Source organism: Vicia villosa, linkage group LG3 (assembly GCF_029867415.1).
Source record: "Vicia villosa cultivar HV-30 ecotype Madison, WI linkage group LG3, Vvil1.0, whole genome shotgun sequence".
In the NCBI taxonomy this organism is placed as follows: Eukaryota; Viridiplantae; Streptophyta; class Magnoliopsida; order Fabales; family Fabaceae; genus Vicia; species Vicia villosa.
In genome coordinates this window covers 6,162,367-6,190,206 of record NC_081182.1, presented here as the reverse complement: position 1 = coordinate 6,190,206, position 27,840 = coordinate 6,162,367, and the positions used below count along the sequence as shown (strand labels likewise).

Here is a 27,840-nt window from a genome sequence, read left to right as displayed (position 1 = left end):
CTCAGTTGTCATGATTCCATTATCGTGACTCAGTTGTCGTGACTTTGTTGTCGTGACTCAGTTGTCGTGACTCAGTTGTCGTGATTCCATTATCGTGACTCAGTTGTCGTGACTTTGTTGTCGTGATTTTGTTGTCGTGACTCAGTTGTCATGATTCCATTATCGTGACTCAGTTGTCGTGACTTTGTTGTCGTGACTCAGTTGTCGTGACTCAGTTGTCGTGATTCCATTATCGTGACTCAGTTGTCATGACTTTGTTGTCTTGACTTCATTGTCGTGGTCTTTTCTGATTTGAGTGTCATGATTAATTCTTTAATGGCACGCTTCAACAGTCTACCATCCTTTACACCATAACCAGGATTGTTCGAACAATAAGCGCACCTCGCATTATAATTGTACCCCAAGAATAGGAGTGCCTTTAATTCTTCTTGCCCCTTGGGTGAGTTCAGAATCAAAGTCTGGGATCGGGTATTCCGAGCCTGGAGGTGTTTGACTGATTGCTCGAAATCCATTTATGCTGAAGTAAACAACAAGAGAGGATGAGATACCTGTTGTGAGAAACCTGTTATGCGATGTTATGAATGCAAATGCAATATTTTCAAGGATCTTTAGGCATTTAGTTAGCAACATTAGAAAATGATTTGGTCGCGCCTTTGTTTGAAGAATTATGAATTTTGTCTTTGAACGTCTTTTTTTGAGAATCAAGCTCACCATATCGAGTGGGTCATCGCCTCTGATTCGGGATACTTCTGAATTTGAAGGTGTATGGCTAGAGGAAAATAAATCCTCTTGCCCCTTGATAGGTACTGTGTCTCTGAATCGTAAGGTATGCGGCCAGAGGAAAATAAATCCTCTTGCCCCTTGATATGGATTCAGTCTTTGATAAGGGCACCTGAAATTGTGCGCCCTAAATTCCTAAGATCCTTGAAAGGGTTAGTTGATCATGTTATGCTTATGATGTCATGATGTCATGATGTTATGCAAATGAAGTTCATTTGGCATAGTGTGAGATAGTAAGGACAAACGAGTCCTTTTAACAAAACCTGCAAGGAAGCGAATGTTAGTAGCAAACGCAAACAAGTCACACAAGTCACGCAAGTCACACAAGTCACACAATTTTGGCTTAAGGCTTGCATGGAGTCTGATCAGGTGTCCTTCCCAAGGGTATTTCTATGGATAAGGAGATTTCAGCAACGGGTTCTACCGAGTTACCCAGAATTGTCAGCCCTCCTAAAGCACCCTCGAACATGATACATACATATCATGCAATGATACTTTGAGAAAGAACCTATCTGAGCTGTAGTATCGGGTAGCGACTATGCTCTCAACATACATCAAGAGTAGTCCCCCCACTACGTTCCTAAAAGTCAAGATGGGTTAAAGGTAATTAAAGGTCCTTAAGCTCCGACTCACCCACGGACATCCGCACGAACCTCCCTCATACAAGAGAAGCATGCAAACACCCATAGAGGCCTAACTTAAGCGTGAACTCTCATATTGACCAATCCTCCACATACATGAAGGAGGTCGCCATGACTATGCCACTTCCTATCTTAGATGTACTTGAATCCGGGTGTAGGATTCGTCCTTCAGTTAATTCCCAAAACAGCCCTGAAAAATAAAGCAAGCAAAACAAACAATAGAATACAATTAAGTGATCCTAAACTTTTAAGGTAACCCCTCTTTTTATCGAAAATCCCCAGCAGAGTCGCCAGTTCTGTAATACGGTGAACTGACTTTTTATCGATCGAAAATGTCGCGGTTAAGCATGAGTCGCCACCGACTTTTATTTTATCCAAACAAATTCAGAAAGGCTAAAAGAAACAGAAAAAACCTTTTAAAGAAATCTAAGTTCGGGGGGTAATTTATGCAAAGGGAAGGTGTAAGGCACCCTTTGCATCCATGGTTTTCCATGGGCTCTTAATTGCTTTGCTTGCTCGTTTTCAGAAAATGTAGATGAAAGAGGAAAAATGGACTTTAGCTCGTAAATGAGCGTAGCCAGTTTTTTGAAGAATTTTGAGAAAGAATATAGAAAATAGAGCATGGCAAGGCAATTAGGGGCAATTACCTTAAACTTAGATGATAGGTCTCTTTTAGCCTTTCAGAATGAAAGGGTCTATCCTTGCCATAAGAGGGCAGGAAGCCTTTCGTTTGGAGGTAGAAGGGTCATCGAATTATCATTCGCTCAAAGACTGACCCATGCCATAAAGAGGCAGGTAGTCTAAGAGGAAGGATTAGAATAGCCTTTTTTCGTAGGCAACCAGAAGATACCTCAGCCTTTTTCGTAGGCAACTTCCGAGGGTCGAGGTCATGTTAGTGTATCGAAGGCAGCATCATTAGGGACCATGACCTTTAATCGAGGCAACATGGCTGAGGTATCCTCGTATTCGAGGGACGGGCTATTCTGCACAAAATACGAGGCAGCAAGGCAACAAGGCAACAGGCAACAAGGCAACAGAGAGGTTACCCAAAAGCGTGCGTGTGTGCACCAATCACGTGATTCAATTCGGAATATATTATCTTATAATTAGTGAGGCTAATTCAATTTAAAGTTGCACTCCCTAAATTACTAACCACGCAGTTTAATATAAAGCAGTAACAATAGCAATATGGGGAAGGGGAAAATGAAACCAGCGGATCCCCAATAGGGTTTGGCATAAGTAATAATAAAAAACAGAGTTTAGGGTTACCAACGTAGCTTTGGCAGTTTGACAAACTTTTATCTTTGATGGATGAAGGTGGATGGGCAGAGGCTAGCCTTGAGGCATGAAGCATTGACACTGACCAGATTGTGATGAATCCTAAAAGATGGGCATAAAGAAAAAGGATGCAGTGAGTGTATGGCTGACTCATTTATATTTAAAAGTAAATCATAATTTATTTTATAGGACAAAAATAATATTTAAAATAATAATCAAATTAGGGACTTAGCTTTTGATCTGGCGTGGCGCGTAGGCGGACGAACCCTGATGGTAACCCTGAAAAACTGCATAAGGAAAAAGAAAAAAAATCAGTGTAGGAATGATCCTCATCAAACCTCGCAAATCCTAACCCTAAACCTCTAAGGTTTATTAAGAAAACTTGTTGTGACCTACAGGTTTTGTAAGGCTAAAATATGGTTAGCAGATAACACTAACAACAGTGATTAGTTATCATGTTAAAAAATAACAAATGATAAGATAACAAATGATAAGAAAAATACGTACAACCCACAATAATTTTTTATAGTTTTATAATACCATTATTTTTAATATTATGAGGGAAATCGAATCTTCGATTAAATAAATTCAAATGGCATGAAAATATTAATTTACTAACAAAATGATTTAAACAAAATATATTATTCTAGGAAAGAAATAAATAAAACAAAAGATTCATGTAATTTAAAAGTAAATAATAAGAAGAAAAAAAAAACTAAACAACTCAGCTTTTGATCTAGTGGAGTGCATCCCTGAAGGTCTATGGTAGATGCACAGCTTCTGAAGCGTAGGATTTGATGAAGATTGGATCCGACGATCTTCGTGTGAGGGTGCATCACAGACTTTTATGGTGCACGCGCGTAGGATTGGTGTTTAAATGATTTGAAAAATAAAATGGTCACACCTGGGAATCGAACTGGCTCCCCTGCTTATGAAAGCCTTATCAAGTGCACTGCTACCACTTGGCCACGATGCGCGTCTTGTTATCTCCTCGCACGGACTATATTATGAAGGAAAACGCGATTCCTAGAGCCGCCGCCTGCGCGTGGCTACTTCATCTTCTCCGGCGGAATCAATTTTTCGGACCTGCAAAAACGCCAAAGACAAAAACAAGAAGGACCCTTGTCCACTAATTGGGGCCTCCCGAATCCATTGGTGAGGTCCATTCATCCTGAAAACCTCTCTAAACCATGATACGAACATAATCTAAACATATGCCCTAACAATGGTATATGGTGATACCTGCATTTGAAATTCAATCAAACTATCCAGAACGCATCATAGCACTAGTATAAACACAAATAAACAATCAATTCATATGCAACATGTTTATATGTATGAATTCGAATTCAAGAAATTTCGGTATGTTTATGAATCTATATTTCGCGTTTCAGAGTACCATGGTCCATGGAGAAGGTCGATGCATGTTCAGAGAGGACCAGGGAATTGATTGGAATCCTTGGAAGGTCCTTCACCGAGCTGCAAGTCGCAAAACGAATCTGAAAGTTCCTTCAAGTTTTCAATGGTGACTATGGCTCTTGGAGGCGGTGCAGAGTCAATGGTTATGCAGAATCGATGAAGATGATGATGGCCGCATCGGAGCCGTGTTGTTGTTGTCATGCCGGCTGCTACTTTTCTTCTTTACCTACACAGGAAACAAAGTAAACAACAGAGGCAATAAGGCAATAATTTTCTAAAATTTATTTTGAGTCTTCCCTCATTGATGAATTGTTGTTGTCCATGACTTTGTATTTGTGATGTTTTTTTTTTGAGACGTGGATCATGGATTCGTTGACAAGGACCTTATACGCTTTCGATTTTGTTGAGTGGAGATCTTGTGAAATTGTTGATCGGAACAACAGTAATAGCATAAGGGGTTAGAAATTATCCTCCTTTTGTACGTGTGATTCTAGCCAATCCCCCCAGAACAAGGTTTTGTGTAAGGTATATATATAATGATAAATTAGGTTAAAGAAAGACATGGGCTTGGATTTTACGATAATAAAATAATAACCGTGAATATATTCTAAACAAAAATTATAAAATTATAAAGCTATAAAATCTAATATATTCTAAACAAAAATTATAAAATTATAAAGCTATAAAATCTATATATTCTAAAAAATTATAAATCTAACGAAACTATAAAATAACCACATTCTAATAAAACTATAAAATTATGAATATAAAAGTAAAATAAAGACATCATAATAAACTATATATGAAACAAAAGGATAGAAAACATATTTTGTGATTTTTTTTTGATAAACAGAAATTAACTTAACATTAAAGTTAGAATAAAAATAAAAAGAATGTCAGTAGTGGGTTTCAAACCCGTGACCTTGTACCTGCAAATCTTACCTCTTTACCAATTGCGTCATGTCATCTAATTGAAATAAAAAAAATGACATTTTGCGAATATATGAGGGCAAATTCTGGGGTATGACACCAGGAAACCATGAAAATGATCAAAAAAAAAGAGAAAAGCTGTTGAAACATCTTCTTCCAAACCCAAAAAAGATAAAGATCACCTATGACCCTCTCAAGGTGAATCCATTCGAAGCAAAGTTGTCTGGAAACTATTCTAGACGTGTGTTTCAACCCCCTGGTGAAAGCCCTCCATCATCTCCATCTTCTTCCTCATCTTTTTACCTTCAAGACTCAACTTCCTCTTCATCAAACCTTTCCTCTCCCTCAACCCATTCCAAAGAAATCTCTTCATCTTCACCTGCTGAGAATGTTGTTTCTGATAGAGATTGTGGAAGATCTGCATCAGAATCAAGTCTCCCTGACCCCTCGCCTGGAAGCCCAAGAAGCAGTCAATGATGCGTTTCACTCCTTCATGGCAAGGAAAACTGCAAATTATGACAGGGTTCAAGACATGCTGGCGCAGATTTTGTCTTAGCTAGGGTCTTAGTCTTTGGTCTTAGTAGTTTTCTTTCCTTGTTGCATCTGCTTGTTAAACATCTTCTCATGTAATATCTTTTGATTATCAATGAAAAGTTTCTTTGTTTTGCATTTCATTGATTTTGTTTGTCGTTTTATACATCTGAATCTTTTGATATATTCTTTTTGATGATATGACAAAAAGGGGGAGAAGATAAATGATAAATGATTTGATTAATCTATCAGTTGCTTGGTAAAGCTCCCACACATTTACTAACAAGAACTGCAAGTTCTATATGGTTTAAGTGTTTTGCAGGTATAAAGAAGTGAAGAGAATCTTCAAAGCACACAAGAAGCAAAACCATAAGAGGCGTTATTCTGTAAAAAGAATAAGCTTATGGAAACTGAAGCAAGCTGAGTGCTGTCAAGCTTCAGAAATCAGAAGCAAGAAAGAAGAATGATCAGAATTTCTGATAATAGAATTTGATCCAAAATTTGTCTATTTGCTCTGACAAAATTCTATTTGCTCTGATACATTATTTTAGCCTATATGGCTCTGATACATATCATGTGTTCTAATATACATTTTATGTTCTGACTCGTTCATGCTGACTTTTATCGTTTAGTTTTTGTTCTGTAACATTTCAGGATGTAGAGATGCTCTGATGATGCTCTGGTACATTCAACAATGTTCTGATACAAATCTAGCATGAAGTGATGTTGGTAGAAATTCAAAGCTCTGAAGCTATCCGAGGGAAGCAGAAATCAGAAGCTGTGAGTGTTCTAAAGATCCAGAAAACTCAAGTTCTGAAGCTGTCCTAAATGGAAGCAGGAATCAGAAGTTGTGAATGTTCTGATGATCAAAGAAATTCAAGTTCTGAAGCTGTCCTAAACGGAAGCAGGAATCAGAAGCTGTGAGTGTTCTAAGGATCTAAAGAAATTCTAGTTCTGAAGCTGTCCAATGGAAGCAGAAGTCAGAAGCTATGAATTCTCTGAAGACAGAAGCTTATGTGATCGTCTCTACCGAAATAATCAGGGAAGTCTTTTATTAAAGTTCTTCGAGTATTTATTTCAGGGGGAGATTATTTATCTCAGGGGAAGATTGTTAATCTCAGGGGGAGACATATTCACATGCTTATGATATAGCTGTGTAATTTGTCTTTTGCCGACTGCTCTTTCTGATCGCAAATTCATATCATTTATATATGTTTTTGTCATCATCAAAAAGGGGGAGATTGTTAGAACAAGATTTGTTCTGATCAATTATCTTAGTTTTGATGATAACAATAATATGAATTTTGCTTAAGATAATATGGTACTCTAATCCAATGCAATTTCCTTTTCAGGAAATATATAAAGAGTATGCATAATTCAGCGCTCAGAAGCTTTGTCTCAAAGGGTTCAGCATGCAACATCAGAACATGGTCTGGCAAGACATCAGAAGATGGTTGAAGCAGAATCAGAACATGGGTCTATGGAAGCATCAGAAGAACATGAGATCAGAAGCACTGAAGTTCTGATGGTATCACGCTCAGAAGCACTTCAAGGTCAGAAGATCAGAAGATGCTTTGCACCAAGCTGTTTGACTCTGATGATATTCAAACGTTGTATTCACAAACATCAGATCAGAAGGAAGTACATGTGGCAGGCTACGCTGACTGACAAAAGGAACGTTAGAAGCTATTAAAGGCAACGTCAGTAGACACAGCGTGAACAAGGCTTGAGGTAGTTGACAAAAGCGTATAACATTAAATGCGATGCTGTACGGAACACGCAAAGCATTAAATGCACTCAACGGTCATCTTCTCCAACGCCTATAAATATGAAGTTCTGATGAGAAGCAAGGTTAACAAACTAACACAATTTCTGTGAATATTAACTTGCTGAAACACTGTTCTATTCAAAGCTCAGAATCTTCATCTTCATCAAAGCTCACAACATTGCTGTTGTAATATATTAGTGAGATTAAGCTTAAACGTTAAGAGAAATATCACAGTTTGTGATTATAGCTTTTAAGAAGCAATTGTAATACTCTTAGAATTGATTACATTAAGTTGTAAGGAACTAGAGTGATCGTGTGGATCAGAATACTCTAGGAAGTCTTAGAGGTTATCTAAGCAGGTTGTAACTAGAGTGATCGTGTGGATCAGAATACTCTAGAAAGTCTTAGAGGGTATCTAAGCAGTTGTTCCTGGAGTGATCAGTGTGTGATCAGAAGACTCTGGAAGACTTAGTTGCTGACTAAGTGGAGAACCATTGTAATCCGTGCGATTAGTGGATTAAATCCTCAGTTGAGGTAAATCATCTCTGCGGGGGTGGACTGGAGTAGTTTAGTTAACAACGAACCAGGATAAAAATAACTGTGCAATTTATTTTTATCGGTCAAGTTTTTAAAGCTACACTTATTCAAACCCCCCCTTTCTAAGTGTTTTTCTATCCTTCAGTTGTTACAATGACATTTTTTTAAAAACTAAAAAAATGATTGTATGGATTTAGGAGAGCACTGACTCCACATGGGGAAGGTCTAGATTAACGTAAGCCACAATCGTATTGTTGAATATGAGGAGATGAATGAGACAATTACGTGTTTGGTCTTTACTCTTATTCATCTTGTTGTGAATTTAAAGGATTTAAGGATGTACCGATTATAGGGAATCCATTTGAATCATATTCCATATGCTTAAAATTAAAAATCATACTAAAATCGTTCTTGAATTGACTAAGAGTTATGTTGGTTGTGTGTTGGTGTTTGGATTTGTTGGTTCTACTGATGGAAAATATCATTATTTTTATATGGATGTCATAGGATATTGAGGCAATAATAGGTTATAGTAATGTTGTTGGAGGTTTAAGTAATCAAATTTTGGATAATGCATTGGAATGTATTGTAGAGGTGGACAAAATGAAGTTTGTTATTGGGGTGTTTTTAAGTTGTAGTTTGTTTATAGAGTTGTAGTGTACGGAGGATGTTGTTGAAACTGAGGGTAAAGTAATTTTATTGTTGTATGGGTTGAGTGGAGTGGTATGTGTGTGGGTTTTTGATGTATGTTGATGGTTTTGGAAACTGTTGGTTATAGTATGGTTGAGTTTGATGTTGTTGGATCTATGTGTTTGGATATGGGTTGTTTTTTGGGATAGAAATTGAAATGTGTGTGTGTGTGTGTGTGTCGCTTTTTAAGGGATGGACGAGATATGTTATTGAGTGGAATTCGAACCACACTTACAACGGTCATTAAGAAATTGAGCTTAAACCAAGACATATACTCTTTATTGAGCTTAAATTCTTCATCCTTTATCGTGCCACTCGATACAAACTTTTGTCAACTCCTCCACTCCCCTTGCTCGTCTTTGTTAAACACAATACAATAATGTTGTTGTGACTTCATAATATTCATTTCATGATGTTCTTTAAGGCAACTTGGTGAATCGAGTACCTCTTGCTGGTAGTCAAATTGAAGTTTCACCCAATCTATCTGATGCATTTAAATAATAAAGAAACACATCAAATATGTTGTTGCATTTTAAATCAAGTTATTGTTATAGTCACTTGAATTATAATCATTACATGACCTCCATGTAAACTAAGACATAATATATAATGCTTGTTAGCATACAAAATTTGAATTACAAAAATAACCAAGACATTGTACTAAACTTCATACGTGAGATCAAAGACAAAGAAATTTGCAAAAAAAGTTGCTAACACGGGTAATTGTTCTGGGATGGCTAAAGGCTCAAATGGCTAAGGTTTAACTCATCTCAAATCCACTCAACTTGACCTAAGGTATAGAATTAGTTCACACGCAAAGAACAAGGTACATTCTCGGATCTATATTTTTTGAAATACTCATCTTGAAACTTGAACGGACTTAGGTGTTGTAGCGCTAACCATGTAGGTCCACCCTACACCACCGTGACAGAGATCAGCACCATCGTTTCAAGATCATCATCTCTTCAACTACATCCATTTATAGTTCCTGAACGGAACAGTGGAGCCGTTTGCGAGAAACGACTTCTGATTTCTACGATTTCCATGATTTCATATTCAATCTCGGATTTACTAGTTCGTAACCTCCCCAAGTCACTAAATCTAGAATATTCAAAAGCGAACATGAAAATATGTTAGTTTTGATCAAATTAATCACAGTTTTAACAATGATTCTTTGGATTCCGTAATTTTTCGTTCCATCGAGAACTTCGCAGAACAAAAAAAAGGATCTTAGATCTAGATCTAGATCTGCACTAGTGATTTGAACAAATTGCCTCGAAGATCATGTTGAAGGTTCACGATCCATCCTCCATCTAATGTCATGTGTATTTCCCGTTGCTAATGTGGTATTCACCGAGGCAGCGCCGAAGATATGAAGAGTTCATAGTTAATGCCAGACATCGCTAGGTTCACAGTTATTAGTCCTCAAACAAAGTTGAATATAAATTTTAGCATGTTCTCTCTTCTGACGGTTGGCTTGTAGTTCCTCCTCTATCAAGACGAGAGGGGCATAGGGACCTCGACACGATTAACCTCTTTGCCAACATTTGATAAAAGGACTTCTAATGAGTTAGATGAAGAAGCCCCTTCCTCTAGAGGATTCCTAGATACCCTTTTAGGATCAGAATGATCATATATAGATATTACCTCTGGTTCCTGATGATCATAATTAAGAGTATGGAGATGATAATCAGGTGATATCCCCATTCTCGAAGCAAAAGAGGTATCACGCCAAGAATCACTCACCAAGTTCACAACAATATCACTCATCTTGACTAGAAAATATGAGGGATTTGAGATGTGATTTTGATGAAGCATAATGAATAAATGAAGCAGAGTTTTGATTGAAGAGTTGTAATCACTCTGATTAATGCTCGCATGGGATAAAACTCGAAGGTGTTCTAAGACAATGAATACGAACGAACTCAAATAGCAAGTATTGCAAAAAAAATTCCAAAACCCTCAACTCCTCTTACTTATAGGTGAAATGAAACCATAGGAACGATCCAAATTAGCTAAGAGAAAGGGTTAAGAGATCAACCGCTAGATTTCTCATTGGGAAAACATGCAAGCTCGAGTGCACTCAAGTGCACTATAAGCCTCTTCATGCCCTAGCATGTCACGTCAGCACACAGGCCAGAAGAAGGCTATTAAATATTTCAATGATGAAATTGCATTTAATGCCCTCACTCCCCACTAATTTTTCAACTAATTCCAAGTGTTCCAATTCTATCCCACATAGGACAACATTCTGGAGGCTGGCCAACGTCGCTTAAGGCGTTCCTCGTCTCCTTCAGTGTCCCACAAAACCTTGGGGGAAATTGTTCTTGGTCGATCAAAGGTCCAAATCGCTAAGGCCTAATTCATCTCAAATCCACTCCATTTGACCCAAGGTACAAAATTATTTCACACGCAAAAAGCAAGGTACATTCTCCGATCTCCATTTGTTTACAATACTCATCTTGAATCTTGAACTAACTTAGGCGTTGAAGTGTTAACCATTCCGATCCACCTCGCTCCACCGTGATGGAGATCATCACCATAGTTTCAAGATAATCAGTTCTTCAAGTGTATCCATTTCTGACTCCTGAACGGAATAATAACAATCTTTATTTATCCTTACTGCTACAACTTTGACTAATATCTTTCAAATTATATTTTTTGTATTGTATATACAATATATGCATTGAGCGAGCCTACATTTCAATTCTACCACGAGGAAATGCGTCAGCAAACCTATAAGCTTTAAGTTGTGAGAAAAGTATTTTGAGAGAAACGTTAGCAGAAGTGTATAAACGAGGTCGACAATGGGTCCACATGACAACCTACCTTGTCGAGTCAATAAACTATAAGCTTACGTCTACATACAACCTACCCTATTACAACTTTGGTAAAATTAACATACTATAGGTTTGAATAACTGTTTGAAAAGCGAGGATATAATTGGACGAACATGTTGGTTTCCGGGAAGTTTACACAAAAACTTGCAATAAAGAGATTGTGTGGAAGATTGGCTAAAATCCAACTCACAATGTTATGCAATTTGACTGTCAAAGATTGTATTTCATGATCCATGAAACTGTGAACCATAATGATGGTCATCCAATATGACATTTTAATGTCGACCTCCAAAGACGGTGGTGTAACTGTGGGAAATTATGTGTCTTGCTCACATGTTATTCTGGCATGTTCTAGTATTCACCAAGATTAATCTGTGCACATACCAAATATGTACAAAGTTAATAACGTCTTTAAAGTCTCCAAACAAAAAAGCTTCCTTAATGCTCCCCATGAAGATTATTAGCCTCAATATGAAAGACACACTCTTTACTACAATGATACAATGAGCCTATGCAAATGAAAAAAATAAAGATTGCCCAAACACTACAAATATTAAAATCGAAATGGACAATATTGAAAAACACAAAAGAAAATGTGAGTTTGCACACAAAATTAAGATGTTAACTATATAAATGTGAAGAAGAAGAAAAAAGCCAAATTTTTTAAAGATTTTTTCTTTACCCACCTCCCTATGGGGTCGCCCCCAGCGAAATTCCCAACTTACCCCTGCTTCGGAGATTCATCTCCGAAGTTATTTTTTTTTAGATTTCGGAAATGCATCTCCGAAAACACCAAAAAATTGGTGTTTTCGGAGATGCATTTCCGAAATGCATCAAAATTCAGTTATTTTTTACAATCAGGTAAGAAAACCATTACAGGACAAAAATTGTAATCAACCTGATTTGAAATTTCGAAGTGCCTTTTCTTTCTCCCCCACCACTCTCAGACGGATACCTTCTAAGAAATGTGGTAACACTTTCCTACTTAAAAGCCTGCTCTCTCACCCATTTTTCTTCCAATCACATCCAAAATTATTTTCGATCTTTACTCCTTTCCTCTACTCACACATTTTCTCTCTCTTGTAACCGCTTTCATCACAATGTCTCGCCGCGGTCGAGGAAACCATCCCGAAAATTGCCGGAGTCAACCATCTCCTGCACATTCTCAACAATCATCCACCTCCTCCGGACATCCACCTCCTACTCCTACATATGTTGCAGCTCCGGTTGTTCGTCCACCTGTTGTAGCGCCGTTTGTTCCATCTGTTGCAGCGCCGGTTGCTTCCTTGAGTTCGGCTCTGATTTCCATCGAGAGCCTGACTGTCGAAGTTAAACAGAAGGCTACTCTAGAGTCAGCTCCGTCGTCTCAGAAGGCTGTTAGGTTCCCTAACCGACCTGGTTACGGTCAATTGGGAAGGAAAATTCAAGTTCGTGCTAATCATTTTCAGTTGCGAGTGGCTGATAGGGATCTACACCACTATGATGTAAGTATAGTTTGCTCATAAGTTTTTTGTTGTTGTTTATTATGTTGGTAAGTTACAATGTGATATGGATTTCTAGAGGATCAAGACTTTCTAACCTGTTGCAGCGTCTCCTCCATCGTCTTCATCCGATTAAATAAAGCGAATCGTTCTTGTTTGTTATTTTTCTTCTGTCCAGACCTTATTTCGGAAGTGCATTTCCGAAATCCTCCAAGGGGGTGAATTCGGAGATGAACTTCCGAATTCACCAATTTTCTGAAAATTAACCTTATTTCGGAGATGCATCTCCGAAATCAATATTTTTCATTAAAATATTCACCTTTTCGGAGATTCATTTCCGAAAACACTTTTTTTCCAATAAAAGTACGTTTTCGGAAATGAACTTCCGAAACAAGGGGTATTTTTGTAAATTCGCCAGAGGTGACCAAGAAGGTTAGGAGGTTGGTTAAGAAATTTTCTTTTTTTAAATAGATGGGCTAAAAGGCTTATTTAAAAAAAATAGAATTAAAAATTAAAATAAAATCAAAATAGAGAGACAAAAATGCATTTTAACCAAAGATAAAAAATATTTCTTGGGTTAGAAGTTTCAAACAAATTTTAAAAAGTCAAAACTCAAAACAAACAAGTTTTAACCACATACAGAATAAGTATTTAATCAAAGTTAACTTATCTTTGAACAAACTACAAATGATCATAAATCAAAATCCATTTCAAATCTCTACTATAAATAAAATGGCTAAGACAAAAAAATTCAAACACACTTTTCTTATATATAATTAAAAACACAAATTTTAAACAACTTAGCTAAATGCACTTATACATTCCCAAACTAAATATGAATCCAAGTTTCATCTCCAACCATCTAAATTATCAGAAAAGTTGCATATAAAAACCATACCAAAACAAATGAATTATATAACAAATGTGACATAAACTATAAAGGGAGTAACCATGGCATCAAAACGTAGGACAACCTTCAGTCTCTATCCCTTTAGCAGTAGGACACTTAGCAAGAGGACAATGCTCATCTTGTCCCCACCAGTCCAACGTTATTCCCTTATTTGCAACCGTAAAATAAAGAAGAATAGTAACAAAAGCCAATCCAGCATCTAAAGCAGCAGCAAGAACATAATTGTACCTTTTCCACCACTTCTTATGATATGTATACACAAAAAAGTTGAACGTAATTGCAACCATTAACCAAGAATTGAAATTCACTGTGCTAGCTGGTGGCATAGCTGCAGTTGCTCCAAGTAAGACAGGAAAATGAATGTGTGATATCCATTTTTTATTCGGAAAGGCTTTTGTTAAAGCCCATACAACTATTGGGCCTGATAGGCCTATCAAGAACCACCAGTTGAGCTTTGAGTAGTTACCTAGCGGGCCGAATATTCGTCTTGGGCCGACTAAACCCCATATTACAGATGCGTCGAAGAACACGTTGTCGCCCGGGCATGTCCACGGGCTACCCTCGGGGAGTAGCTCTTCGTGACATATGCCTTTTATTGAACCTAGTAACCACCATGCAACACTGACGTTCACTGTTCCAGCTATGATTGTGCCTATGATCTGAACTATGAACATTGATCTTGGTGGGACTTTCATGTAATGTCCAAGCTTGAAATCAGATAGAAATGTAACAGCTTGTGCCATGCTTATATAGCCGTATGTCTTGAAACATACATTGGCTATTGGTTTGCCAGGTGAAATCACACCCATAATGTATTCGGTAATAATATTCAAACCTGGACTCTGCAAATAGAAACAAAACCATGTTAAGTAACATAACAAATTTTTAAGGAAAATGTTTCATGTACATTCATATATGTGCGTCCGTGCGATATTTGGTTAACTCTGTACAAAAATGTGGTTAATTCAGTTGAATAGATGTTTATTTCAATTCACTGTCAAAATTATGGTCAATTCAACTATACGAATTAACCATATTTTACAACGCGGATTGAACTAATTATCTATTTTTACCAGATTATTACCTGATTAGTGGTGGCAGTTATGATGCTAATGGGAAGAGTGAACATGAGAGCAAGTCCAGAAGCAAAGATGAGTGCCCACCAAGGCATTTGTATTTCATCTTTCAAGAAAATACACATCACAAGTGCAAGAACAAACGAAATCAAAAGCGTAGCATGAAACCACCAACCAGGAATATCTTCATACCTCTTCATCATTCTTGTATGAACATCTTCCTTTCCCGTTCGCGACGACATAAATTGATGATATATCTCCTTTCCGTTAAATATAGCAACATGAGTAAGAGCAGACACAATAGCAGCAAATCCAAGCCCATAACTAACAGCGAAAAAGATACTCATATTTATATGACCTTGCTCCTGATACGCGTTCATATCGATCTCAAACTTATCGTTAACAATACCGGTGACATTGTATCTACTACCTTGAGCGGTGAATAATACAGAGGAGAATATAGGGAAGTTTTTGGCATTATAGACATTTAGTCCCCAATAAGCAACGGGAATGATTATGTAAACTAGTAAAATGTAGCCAACAAGGATATTGATGGTTGCGAAGAAGGGTGTGATGAGTGGATTTCCGAGGAATGCAGCAATGGTGGTCCAGTCGAGCGAAAATGAGCCGAGGCCAAGGCCATTTCTTCCAGAGCCAAGTTGATGAGCTGTTACTGAGTTTGGGAAAATCCAACAAACCCATGAGATAACTGATAATGTGGCAAATAGGTAACCTGGTACAATGTACCATGCAAAACTGCAGACAAGTGCTATCACAAAGAACTTTCCTTTTGACATTCGGTTTTCATCCTTTTCATGTATAGCCCTGCAATACATACAATCAAAATAATCACTTATAATAAGCACCAAGTTTTCTTTGAATGAGCACAAGAATTTATTACTTTTAAACAATAGGGTTTTATAAAATATTTTTACTCTTAACTATTGTTAAAAAAGACTTTTAATTGTTTTATCATGTGAATTCAAACTAACTTACACAGCTTTTAAAAATTTAAGACAATAGTGCAATTTTCTTTCGAAACATATATTTATTAGTATCTCACTCAATTATTTTATTTTTTAAAATTTGATAAATAATATAGTGTACCGGCAAAAGATAAATATTGTGCATATACTAAAAAAATCAAAACTCTTTTAAAGATAAAATAATCCACTACTTTTTTTATAAGAAAACAGTCTTTACTATTTTTTTATATAAGACAAGTAGTAGTATTATGTAGTATTGCTATTTAGATTGATCACATTTTTTGACGCGTCTTTCTCACATCCTTTTTAAACATAACAACATCATTTTAAGACAATGGGTATATAAAAAGATTTTATTACTTAGAAAGATTTTATTAGCCTAGTAGTTTATAACATTTTATTTTTTTCCTTAATTTTACTTACATTATTAATTTAAAAAATTAAAAATATTTTTTTTTAATATCATTAGTCCAAGTATTTTTATAAGAATCAACTAACTTTAAAATTATTACCTATAATTTCATCGGTTAAAATTCAATTTAGCCATGTTTATAAAAAACACATTTATAAATTCCTAAAAGAAAGAATATATAGACATATAAAGAAAATTCAATTTAAATATTTTTCACATACATAGTACATATATCAAATATTGTACATATATCAAAAAATCAAAACTCTTCTAAAAATAAATTGTTTACTATTTTTTTTATAATAAAACAACCTTTACTATTTTTTTATATAAGACAAAGTATGCAGTATTGCTATTTAGATGCTTATATTTGAGAGGTTATTCAGAAAAAATATATAAAACAAAAAAAATAACCCATAGCACATAGTATTACTATTAGTAAATCGTAATAAATATTCAAGAACCATATTAGCTAGCCGTACCTGAACAATGAAACTTGTATGAGGGTGGACGGCCACCACATCTCCGCCGGCTCCACCACATACTTCTTCATTATCCCCGCCCATCCATACCCTAACACCTGCCATTAATACAATAAATTAAAACATAAAAATAGCAAAAATATTTTAAAATATCATATAAATAATATTAATTTTTTAAAATATAAACAGAATATTTTCTGTACAGACTAATCTCTGGAGCCTTAACAATCATAATAGACCGCAAACACATTCTAACAGATTTAAAACTGATGCGTGCAAGGAGCTGAATTCAAACTCAAACTGAGAACATCTGGTTAATATAACTTCATGCAAAATAAAGTTACAAGGTGATGAAAGAGAAAAGCATTAATCAAGCTTACCTGAGTAGTGATAACAAGAATCCAACACGTAAAGAAAGCGATTTTCCGATAATAAAAAGCGCGAATGATATCAATAATACTAATGGCATAAGCAGTTCCACCAACATTCGCAAATATAGAAATCAGCACGTGCTCCTTCACGTTGAAAGGACCCGGGTTCAACGAAAACTCTCTCGCTCCGAACCCAACGATCCGAAACTTTCTTTCCGGCAACACCCTCGCCATGAATCGGCCAATAGGCAGCGTGGCTACTTGCACCGATATCGTCGTCACCGACAAAGGCTCCGCTCTGTAACTGAAGAATGTGTTCAAGTAAGAGAGTAACACCACTGAGATTATCCCCAGTGTCCACATTCGAAATGTCCATACCGGGAGGTTCGGGTCGTCGTCGGTGGATACCACCGCGCGAACCTCCTCGATCGGTGAAACGTCGTCGTCTATTACCGTACCCATGCTATGCTATCTACGTGATATGATATCTCTATAAAACAAATTTCTGTTATTTTCTACACTGGTTCGTTTTATATTTATATTGTTATTATTTTTTTCATTTTTTTTATTATTGAATATACAATTATGTCTATATTTTCTTTTCTGTGCTGATACGGTGAAATGAATGTGAAAGGTGAATAGAGACCCTTATTCACTATAAATTTAATTTATTTCTGTAAATTGTAATCTACAAAATGTACAGTTGCCTATTTTTTTATTATTATCATAATATTTTTTGGATAATTTCTTTGTTTACCGTTTTTCATAATTTATAATAATGTTTTTAAATTTTTATCATCATATTTTTGGAAACTCCCTCGTTAGATGACTCCCAAAATATAAAAACTTTTAATAACGTTGAATTTAGTCGTATTTTCTTTGATTCTTAATATAAAACATTTCTTTATAATTTTGATTATTATTAGTAAGTATTTCTTTTTAAAGAACAAATATTTTTCGTTTCTAGAAATTTCAAAAAATATGAAATTTATACCAAAATTTATTCTAATGGGTTGAATTTGGCGATACTATTTCTAATTTCTAGTGTAAAAAAATAGAAAACTTAGATACAATTCTTTAAATATGATTTATATTACTTTCTAATGAAAAAATAACAAGTATACTTAAATATCTTTTATGGAGTGAAAATAGAAGAAAATTACATGTGTAATAGGAAATTATATACTTATCATATTTTCACTGAAAAATAGTAAAAATTACAATTAAGGAATTATATCTAAATTTTCTACATAAAAATTGACAAAATATTATTTTTGGTCCCTTAACTATACCCCAAGGTCCATTCTGGTCCCTTATCTCTAAAAAGTGTCAAGGTGGTCCTCTAATTGTTTAAAAAGGACCACGTTTGTCCTTTCTGTCAGTTTCGTTAGTCAAAGCCTGTTAAAAGTCTACGTGGTAGTGACATGTGGATCTGACCAAGTACTGTGACGGATTTAGCGTCGGAAAAACGGACGCTAAAAGCTATTTCTGGATTTTAATTATTTTTGTTCATCTTCTTACCCAAATTTGTCCTTAAAAAAACACAGAAATTTAAGGATAACGACAAAAACCCAAAATTTCTTAATCAAAATACAAAAATAATTCTTCCCCAGATTTTAATTATTTTTGTACATTTAATTCAAATTAACAACAAACATGAAATTAGTAAAAAGAAATATTAAAGACAAAATCAAAAAGGGATTAGGGTTTCTGTGAAACAAGTTCTTTGAAAACTCAGACTCCCTCTTCTCTTTTGCAAGTGCGCCGATGACGACGGAGAAATTTTCTCCGGTCAGCTTCATCTCTTGCGAGAGGAGAGGGATCACGGGTCTGGAACGTGCAGATCTAGGAGGTTGAGCTTGGTGTCGTACTGGTGGTGCAGTCGCGGCGGATCTGAAGCGACTCCCAGCGATGATGTTAGTTTCATGCGCGTTGAGGAGATACGATCGGAAAGGGCGAAGATTTATAGTGCGTGAACGGTTCCGGCCCGAATCTCTTTCTTCTCCAAATTTTGTCTTCTGTTTTAAAATCTTTGCTCTACTTCTTTACTCTTTTCCTGCAAAATAGACCTTTGTATAAAAGATTACGTTAGTTTGTTAATGAGTTCTATGTCTGGTTTGAATGGTGTAATTGGCTTAGGTTTGTATGAAGTTCCTGTGATAAATCAACGGTTTTGTGTTTTGAAATAAAGTTTGGATTTGTTAGTTTGATGATGAATGTTTGTATGTGAGTTTGAAGGGAGGGAATACATGAGGTGTAATGATCATGGTTATGGTTGTGTTGAATTGATTCTTCGGGGACTACTTTTAATCTGTTAGGCAAAACTATTTTGATTAAGAAATTCTAGGTTTTGTTGTTATCCTTAAATTTCTGCGTTTTTTTAAGGAAAAAATTGGGGAAGAAGATGAACCAAAATAATTAAAATTCAGAAATAGCTTTTAGCGTCCGTTTTTCCGACGCTAAATCCGTCACAATACTTGGTCAGATCCATATGTCACTGCCACGTAAACTTTTAACAGACTTTGACTAACGGAACTGACAGAAAGGACAAATGTGGTCCTTTTTGAACAATTAAAGGATCACTTTGACACTTTTAAGAGATAAGGGACCAGAAAGGACCTTGAGGTATAGTTAAGGGACCAAAAAAGTATTTTGCCTAAAAAATTATTTTATATATATATATATATATATATATATATATATATATATATATATATATATATATCACATACATTCACGAGTATGAATAAGTGTTTTTATTTCAGTTGGAAAATGAATTTTACCACAGTTTTATGGGACGAGGTAAAGATGAGTGTGATAAAAAGTATGTCACTTTTTTTTCGGTTGAAATGTCAACCAAGAGGAAAGTGGAATTGATCATGGATTTTCAATCTCCATCAATAATATTTTTTAACATCATCATCTCATCATCAAGAATAACAATTCTATTGGAGTTAACAGCGAAAAACCTCCATTGAAACACAAGATGAAGATGAAAAAATTGCAGAGAGAAAAAGAGAGAAACTGTAACTAACTTTCTATCTCAAATGTGAAAAACTTAATTTTGTTACATATGCAACTATCAATGGATTTATATATACTAACACCCAAATGTAAATGCTAATGAAATGAATCTTAAATGCAAGTTAAACTCAAATGCATACTAAATGCAACTTAACACCTTGAATTTGAATTACAACTAACATCATCCCTTAATTCACATTCAAGTTAAAATCAACAATACCAATTTCATCCCTCAAATTGATTAAGTGTTCGATCTTGATAGCCTTGATCAGCACATTTACAAGTTGCTTCTGAGTGCTATAGTGAACAGCTTTAAGCACTTCATTTTGAACTTGATTTCGCAAAAAAATGATACTTAGTATTTGTATGCTTACTTCTCCCATGCAACATTGGGTTCTTGGTTAGGTTTATTTCTCACTTGTTATCAATCATCGGCTTGATTGGTTTACTCACCTTGGACTTCAGTTACTACAGTAAATTCATCAACCAAACAACTTGACAAGCTGACACTTCTCCAGCAATGTATTCAGCTTCATAGATTGACAATACAACCATTGGTTTCTTCTTGGAACGCCAAGAAATGGAAGCACCTAGATACATAAACATGTGAATTTTAATGCTTCTTTTGTCAACTCTGTCTCCACACCAGTTAGAGTCGAAATAGTAAATTAGCTCAGCATCATCTGATATTGATACTCTGGATGGAAACATAATTCCATGTGTTACAGATCCTTTTCCATACCTGAGGATTCTGACTGCAACTTGGTAATGTGACCACTTTAGTTTACTCATAAACCTACTCATCATTCCAATTGCATAGCATATGTCAGGTCTGGTATTGCACAAATATCTCAGAGAGTCAACCAACTATTTGAAGGTTGTAGCATCTACATTCTCACCATCTAGATCAGGGTCTAGCTTATGGTTTGTTTCTGCAGGTGTGACTGCAGACTTAATGTTCATCATATCAAACTTTTTCAACAACTCAAGTTCATACTTCAGTTGATGTATAATGATTCCCTTTTTAGAGCGTAGAATCTTCATTCCTATAAAATATACCATATTTTCAAGGTCAGTCATATCAAAAGCATTCATGAGCACCTTCTTGAACTTGTTTATCTCAACAATACAACTTCCTATTAGCAATATGTCATCTGCATAAAGACACATCAGGATCACATTGTCATAATAGGTATGTTGCACATACAAACCATACTCCATTTCGCATTTTATAAACCCCTGATGCCTAAAAATGAATCAATTTCTAGATTCCAAGCTCTTGGAGCTTGTTTAAGTCCATTCAAAGTTTTATGCACCTTGTAAACCATCCCTTCTTTGTTCTCTATCACAAATTCAAGAGGTTGTAACACATAAACTTCTTTTTGCAATGGACCATTCAGAAAAACATATTTTGCATCTAAATGTATCAGAGGCCAATTCCTATTTGCTGCTATAGCAATCACCACTCTAATTGTTTCATGTTTGGCTACAGGTGCAAACACTTCAAAGTAGTCTAAACCAGAGTTTTGTAGAAATCCTCTAGCAACTAACCTTGCTTTGTATAGTTGACCCATCTGACTTCAACTTTATCTTGAAAACCCATCTCGCACTAATGGCTTTCTTGTTCTTTGGTAGAACAGTCAATTCCCATGTCTTGTTTCTTTCAATGACCTCAAGTTCTTCCTTCATGGCTTTCACCCGCACTTTATTCTTGAGAGCCTCGTCTTCTTCTTCTTCTTCCTATATAAAAGGTGAATCTTTTAGATTTAGATCAACTTCTTCTTGGTGGAAAGAGATCTCCTTTCTGGGTTCTGATCCTGGAGCTAGACTTGACTAGTTTTTCAATGGCGTGTCTAAGAAGGAAGAGAACCACTTTCGCACTTATTTATATGCTAACATTTAGATATGATTGAACCCTTTGAAGAGTTAGTATCCTAGACTTTTCTAGATTTCACAAACGAGAACTAACAATTAGGTGGATGGGTCATATGTTTGGAATTTTAGATGGAGAAGATATATTTTGTCTATGACCTCAATCTGACTAAATCTCTCTTTCATCATGTGGATACAATTGCTCTATCTTAGTAGGTAGAAGGTGGATACTTATAGATGGGACAAGGATTAAGATAGGGGTTATGTCTCAAGATTTAATGACTTTAGCGCAATGTTTCTTGCATTGTAACAAGGAGACTATACCTTTCATTCATCTTGGTATATCACTTTGAAACAATCCTCAGAAAGATTCCGCATTAGAATCCATTATTAGTATAATCTCTAGGAGACTAGATTAGTGGAGTCTCGTAGGTTTGTTAGTTTGGGTAGGAGATGGATCTTCATTAACTTTGACCTCAACTCCATTTTAATTTTCTATATGTTTTTTGAAATATGCCAAAGAAAGTGTGGACGAAAATTATGAGTCTTAAAGGAGATTTCTTTGGGGAGGCGTCAATTGAAGGTTTTAGATATCTTAGGTGTCGCGGTCGGCCAAAAATTGTACCATCGAGCGCATCGCACGCTCGAGCATACAACAGAGTCGCCACCAAATTTTATTTATTTCAAAAGGAAAGGGAAAATATCAATAAAACCCACGTAGAAAGGATTAGATGGTCATTGTAACCAAATTAGGGTTCAAGAGTCGGTTATGCGAGGGGAAGGTATTAGCACCCCTCACATCCATCGTACTCGATGGGACCCATTTAGTTGGGTGCAGTTACCGTGCATAGATAAAAATCTATGCACCATGCATAGATTATTATGGACCCTTGGATCATTGGATCAAATTCTAGACATCAATTGTTATTACTCAATACTCAATACTCACCACTCAATACTCAATACTCAATACTAGATTAAAAACATGATCCAATGGCTTATGTAGGCTTATGCATGGTGCATAAGTAAAATCCTTATGCATATTAGCCTAAGCCCATTTAGTTATTCTTGTGATTGAATGCTAGCGTGATGTTTACTTGCGTTCTAATTATTATGCGAAGAAAGAAAAGAAAAGATTTTTGGATTTTTTATTATTGTGATCGCCAAGACATTGTATCTTGTGCCTACGTATTCCCTCGTGCAATGGGAAAGTCAGAGCGTCGTATAGTTCGAGGTAGAAAAACTACGATTTTGGTTGATTGATTTTAATGAGCGATGTATGAATCGCTCTTTGTGATATAATGCTCTTTGTTAAGTGGACCAATCTTTCCCTTATAGATAATAGTCTTCAAGAACTTTCCTCGTCCAATAGTCTTAAAAAGTTGTAGCATCTTATTTAGGAGAGTTAGAGCTCTTTCTAAGGTGGTCGTGTTTTTTTGGAAACTTTTTTAGTATAGGATTTCCACTAAGGAAACTCTTCGTTATCATTGGGTGATTGCCAATCAGGGTGACAATTCATGTATTTTTTTATCACACTTTGTCGAAGTCAACCAGACAAATTTTGGCGTTTTGTTTGAGTTTTTCATATTCTTAAGGGATAAGAATAGAGTTTCTCTGAAAATTTCTTATAACTCATGTATTTTTCTTGAGTGATGAACGGATTCTATCCTTTACCTGAACTGATATAGGTTCATGGGACTGCTTTTCCAAGATCAAAGATTGATTTTGGTTTGCAATATGAATAGTACGTGGTAGGTTTACAGCTAGTATTAGTTGCATTAGTGTTTAATCATTTTTGATAGTTTATTCTTATTTTTATATATTAATATAAGAAAATAGTATATACATTGACAATATATATTAATTTTATGCTATCAACCAATGATCATCCTACATCTTGTCAAATCAAATTAAATTTTTTAACTCACTTGTTTGAATAACATAGTGAGTAGGGGTGCTCGCGGTGCGGTTTGGGCGGTTTTGACGAAAAAAATCATCCGAACCGCAAGAGAAAGAATAGTATGGTTTGGTTTGGTTCGGTTGACTTTTAAAAAAAATCCGAACCAAACCAAACTAATGCGGTTTGGTTCAGTTCGGTTGGTTCGGTTTTTTACAAATATTTTATTGAGCCATACATACGCATATATATATGACAACATAATTTTATATTTAGACATTCATACACTAACAAATAACAACAAAACTCGTCATATTTTGACAAGGGTTAATTGCCCCCTGCCATATGGGGTGTAGTTGAAAAATCCCCCTGCCAAAAAAAAAGTTTCAAGAAGTGCCTCGTATTTTGAACCTTTTTCACGCAACCTCATTAAAAAGTCTGATGTGGCAATTTTTTTTAATTTTTTTTATTATTCTTAATGACGTGGTTGGCTTAGGTGGCATTTTTATTATTATTTTATTGCTTGGTTTTTGAAATGTTAAATATAAAAGCTCAAAAACATGGTCCTAGTGGGTGTTGAACCCAAGACACAAAGCAAACATGCCAAACAACATTACCAATAGGCTGCGTGTCTCTCTTTGTTGTGTATTTACCTTAGCTAAGTTATAATATTACTCTGTTAACGTTAATAACTTTAATAGTTAATTTCTAACGTTAAACTAAATTTCTAATGTTAATTAAATTATAAAATATAAACTAAATTAATATAAATATTAATTATTATTTTATAATTTAACTAATTGATATTGTTTTTATAATAATTAGCATTATTAATTAACTGTAAACAAATATTATTACTAACCTTAATATTATAAAAATGTTTTACAAATAGTTACTGTTATTGTAAAAATAAGTCTTCATAATTTAACTATTAACAATTATTATTATTGTAAATTATAATTTACGTTATTAGTATTAATATTTATATTAGCATTAATAATTCTAATTTAATATTAATTAAACAAATATTAATTAAATAATAAAAATATTGTAAATTAAATATTTGTTTAGTTACTGTTAACGTTAAGCATTAATAATTAATATTACTTATATTTTAAATTAAATATAAATATTATTTTATAATTTAACTAATTGTAAAATATAGTTTAATTAATTGAGAAAATGCGTGGGCATAAGAATTAGCGTTGATTAGTAAAAAAATATTATTTTACTAATTTAACTAATATTTATATATTTTATTTTATATAAATATATAAATATTAACGTTAATTAGTAAACAAATATTATTTTATTATTTTATAATAAATTTCTTAATTAATAGTTTATAATAAATATTAATTATTATTTTATAATTTAAGTAATATTACTTAATAACATTAACTAATAAATATCAACTAATAACTAATACTGTAATTATAAACTAATAATATTTATATTAATTAATTATGAAAACATTAACTAAGCTATTAACTAAGCTATTAACGTTAACACAGTAATATTATAACCTAGCTAAGGCAAATAAATGCTAAAAAGGAACACGCAGCCTAGTGGTAATGTTGATTGGCATGTATGCTTTGTGTTCTAGGTTCAACACCTACTAGGACAATATTTTTGAGCTTTTATATTTAACATTTCAAAAACCAAACAATAAAATAATAATAAAAATGCCACGTGGTATTAAAATAACTAAAAAATAATAAAAATGTCACCTAAGCCAACCACGTCATTAAAAATAATTAAAAAAATTTTAAAAAAATTGCCACATCAGAATTTTTAATGAGCTGGCGTGAAAAATGTTCAAAATCAAATTTCTAAAATTTTACGAGGCACTTCTTGAAACTTTTTTTTTGGCAGGGGGATTTTTCAACTACACACCATATGGCAAGGGGCAAAATAGGTATTAACCCTTTTGACAACAATTTTCCATGTAATATGTAAAAATTAAATTAGACAAAAGTGGAATATTAAACAAAAAATAATAGCATAAAACAATATAAAATTATTATAATGAAACAAAAAAAAATAGAAGAGACGAAAGATTAGTGAAGGTGAAAAAGAAAAAGAAAAAGTGTTGAGAGATTAGAGAAGAAGATGTGCGATAAAAATGAAACTGAAATACGGAACATTTACATAAAAATGAGAAGGTGAAAAAGAAAGAATATAGGAGAGTAAAGATTATAGAAGAAGAGGGAAGATGTATGTGGCAAAGAAGGTGAAATAACGTTATTAGAGATTTGAGAAGATCGGGACTGAAATTATATGTGTAAGGATGAGTATTCATAAGGCTAATGTGTATAATAGGTTTAATTTTGGGTTGGATGTGAGTTAAGTAAAATCTAGGTTGTAACATAATGCGGTTTGATTCGGTTTGGTTCGGTTTACAAAATACAAACCGCAAACCGAACCGAACCGTGCAGTTTTGTTAAAAAATGACCCAAACTAATCCGAACCAAATGCGATTTTTTGCGATTTCGATTTGGTTTGGTTTGGTTTGCGGTTTTTTATTGGGTTGGTTTGGTTTTGAGCACCCTTAATAATGACATATTCTCATGGGGATGACAATGTAAATTAATTAGTGAATCTCCATTATCTTCTATTAATAATATTGGTGATCACTCTTGTAACCTAGAATTTGGTTGAGTACTACCCATTATTCATTAATAAAAGGTCATATCATTCTTATTTTTTTCTTCATAATTTAAAGATAATTGAAGAGAAAGAGAGAGATAATATAGAAAATCAATTGATGATATATACTTAAAAATTGAGGACCACTTTTTAACGTAATATATTTTACAACACCGCGTACGTCTTTTATGCATTCCGTTTTCACCGGTTCGTATTACAGCTTATCTTCTCTTTCTTTTTTATTTTTTCAAGTCATTCTCTAAACGACATAACTTGAGACAATACGGTGATAGTGATGATAGGCAAAAATAAAGATGATTGTCTTTTTAATATAATCAGCAATCAATTTACTATATATTTGCAAATTCAATGATACGTCAGTTTAGTAATTTTTTAATTTTTTTAAGAGATTAATTGCTATGTATGATCAGTGTAAAAAGTTTTACATCATTACTGCATCATTACTATTCAATTGTATTACTTTAAAAAATTAAAATAAAAGTCAAAAATGTTAATTTATCAAGTGGTTGTGATTAATTGATAAAGTAAAACTTCTTTACACTCTCAATTATTTCAATTAAATTCTTTTTTTAATTAAAATTTTTCGCTAAATTCTCAATTAATAAAATTAAAAAATTAATAATAATTAATTAAATTATTATTTTTATTAATTAATTCTCTTCAAATTAATAAATACATATCAATCGTTCCAAATTTATAAGAAGTTGTTGATTGAATCATCTATTGATAAACTATTTGTTAACACATTTTGTTAGCTAAGGTTTAAAAGGTATGTAGGTAATACTAATCAATTTATTGTCAAACTTTTCTTTGATTAATATCGGCAAATCTCGATATGTTGAACATGATTATCGACAATTTTTTTTTTGTCGTGTCTATGTTGAACGTGATTATGTATAATATTGATGACCAATTTATTATCACAAAATAACTTCATAGGACCTTCATGCTTTATTTTCAAAACTTTCATCACCAATTTCATCCATAATAGTTCACAAGTTCTTAGTGTCATAACCATGAATTTTGCTTCAGCACTTGATCGAATAACTATACTTTGTTTCTTCCTCCAAGCAACAAAGTTTTCAACAACAAAAATACAATAATCTGAAATACATCTTCTATCAATCATAGAACCTACATAATCAGGGCCGGCCCAATCAATCTGGGGGCCCTGTTTAAAATTTTAAAAAATAGACAAAAAATAAAAATTTATACAGAAATTTTGAAAAGATTTTGGAAGTTTAA

At 34.2% G+C, this 27,840-nt stretch overlaps 1 protein-coding gene across 1 annotated transcript; it reads right to left on the bottom strand.

Annotated features, from left to right (window-relative positions):
* Positions 1-13,672: 13,672 nt before the first annotated feature.
* LOC131654805 (oligopeptide transporter 2-like) lies at positions 13,673-17,610 on the bottom strand. Its single transcript, XM_058924736.1, has 4 exons — positions 17,142-17,610; positions 16,762-16,859; positions 14,890-15,706; positions 13,673-14,647 (listed from the first exon to the last, which is right to left on the bottom strand). Exons 1-4 carry the CDS (start codon positions 17,592-17,594, stop codon positions 13,853-13,855), a joined length of 2,163 nt encoding a protein of 720 aa, XP_058780719.1. The 5' UTR covers positions 17,595-17,610; the 3' UTR covers positions 13,673-13,852.
* Positions 17,611-27,840: the final 10,230 nt, after the last annotated feature.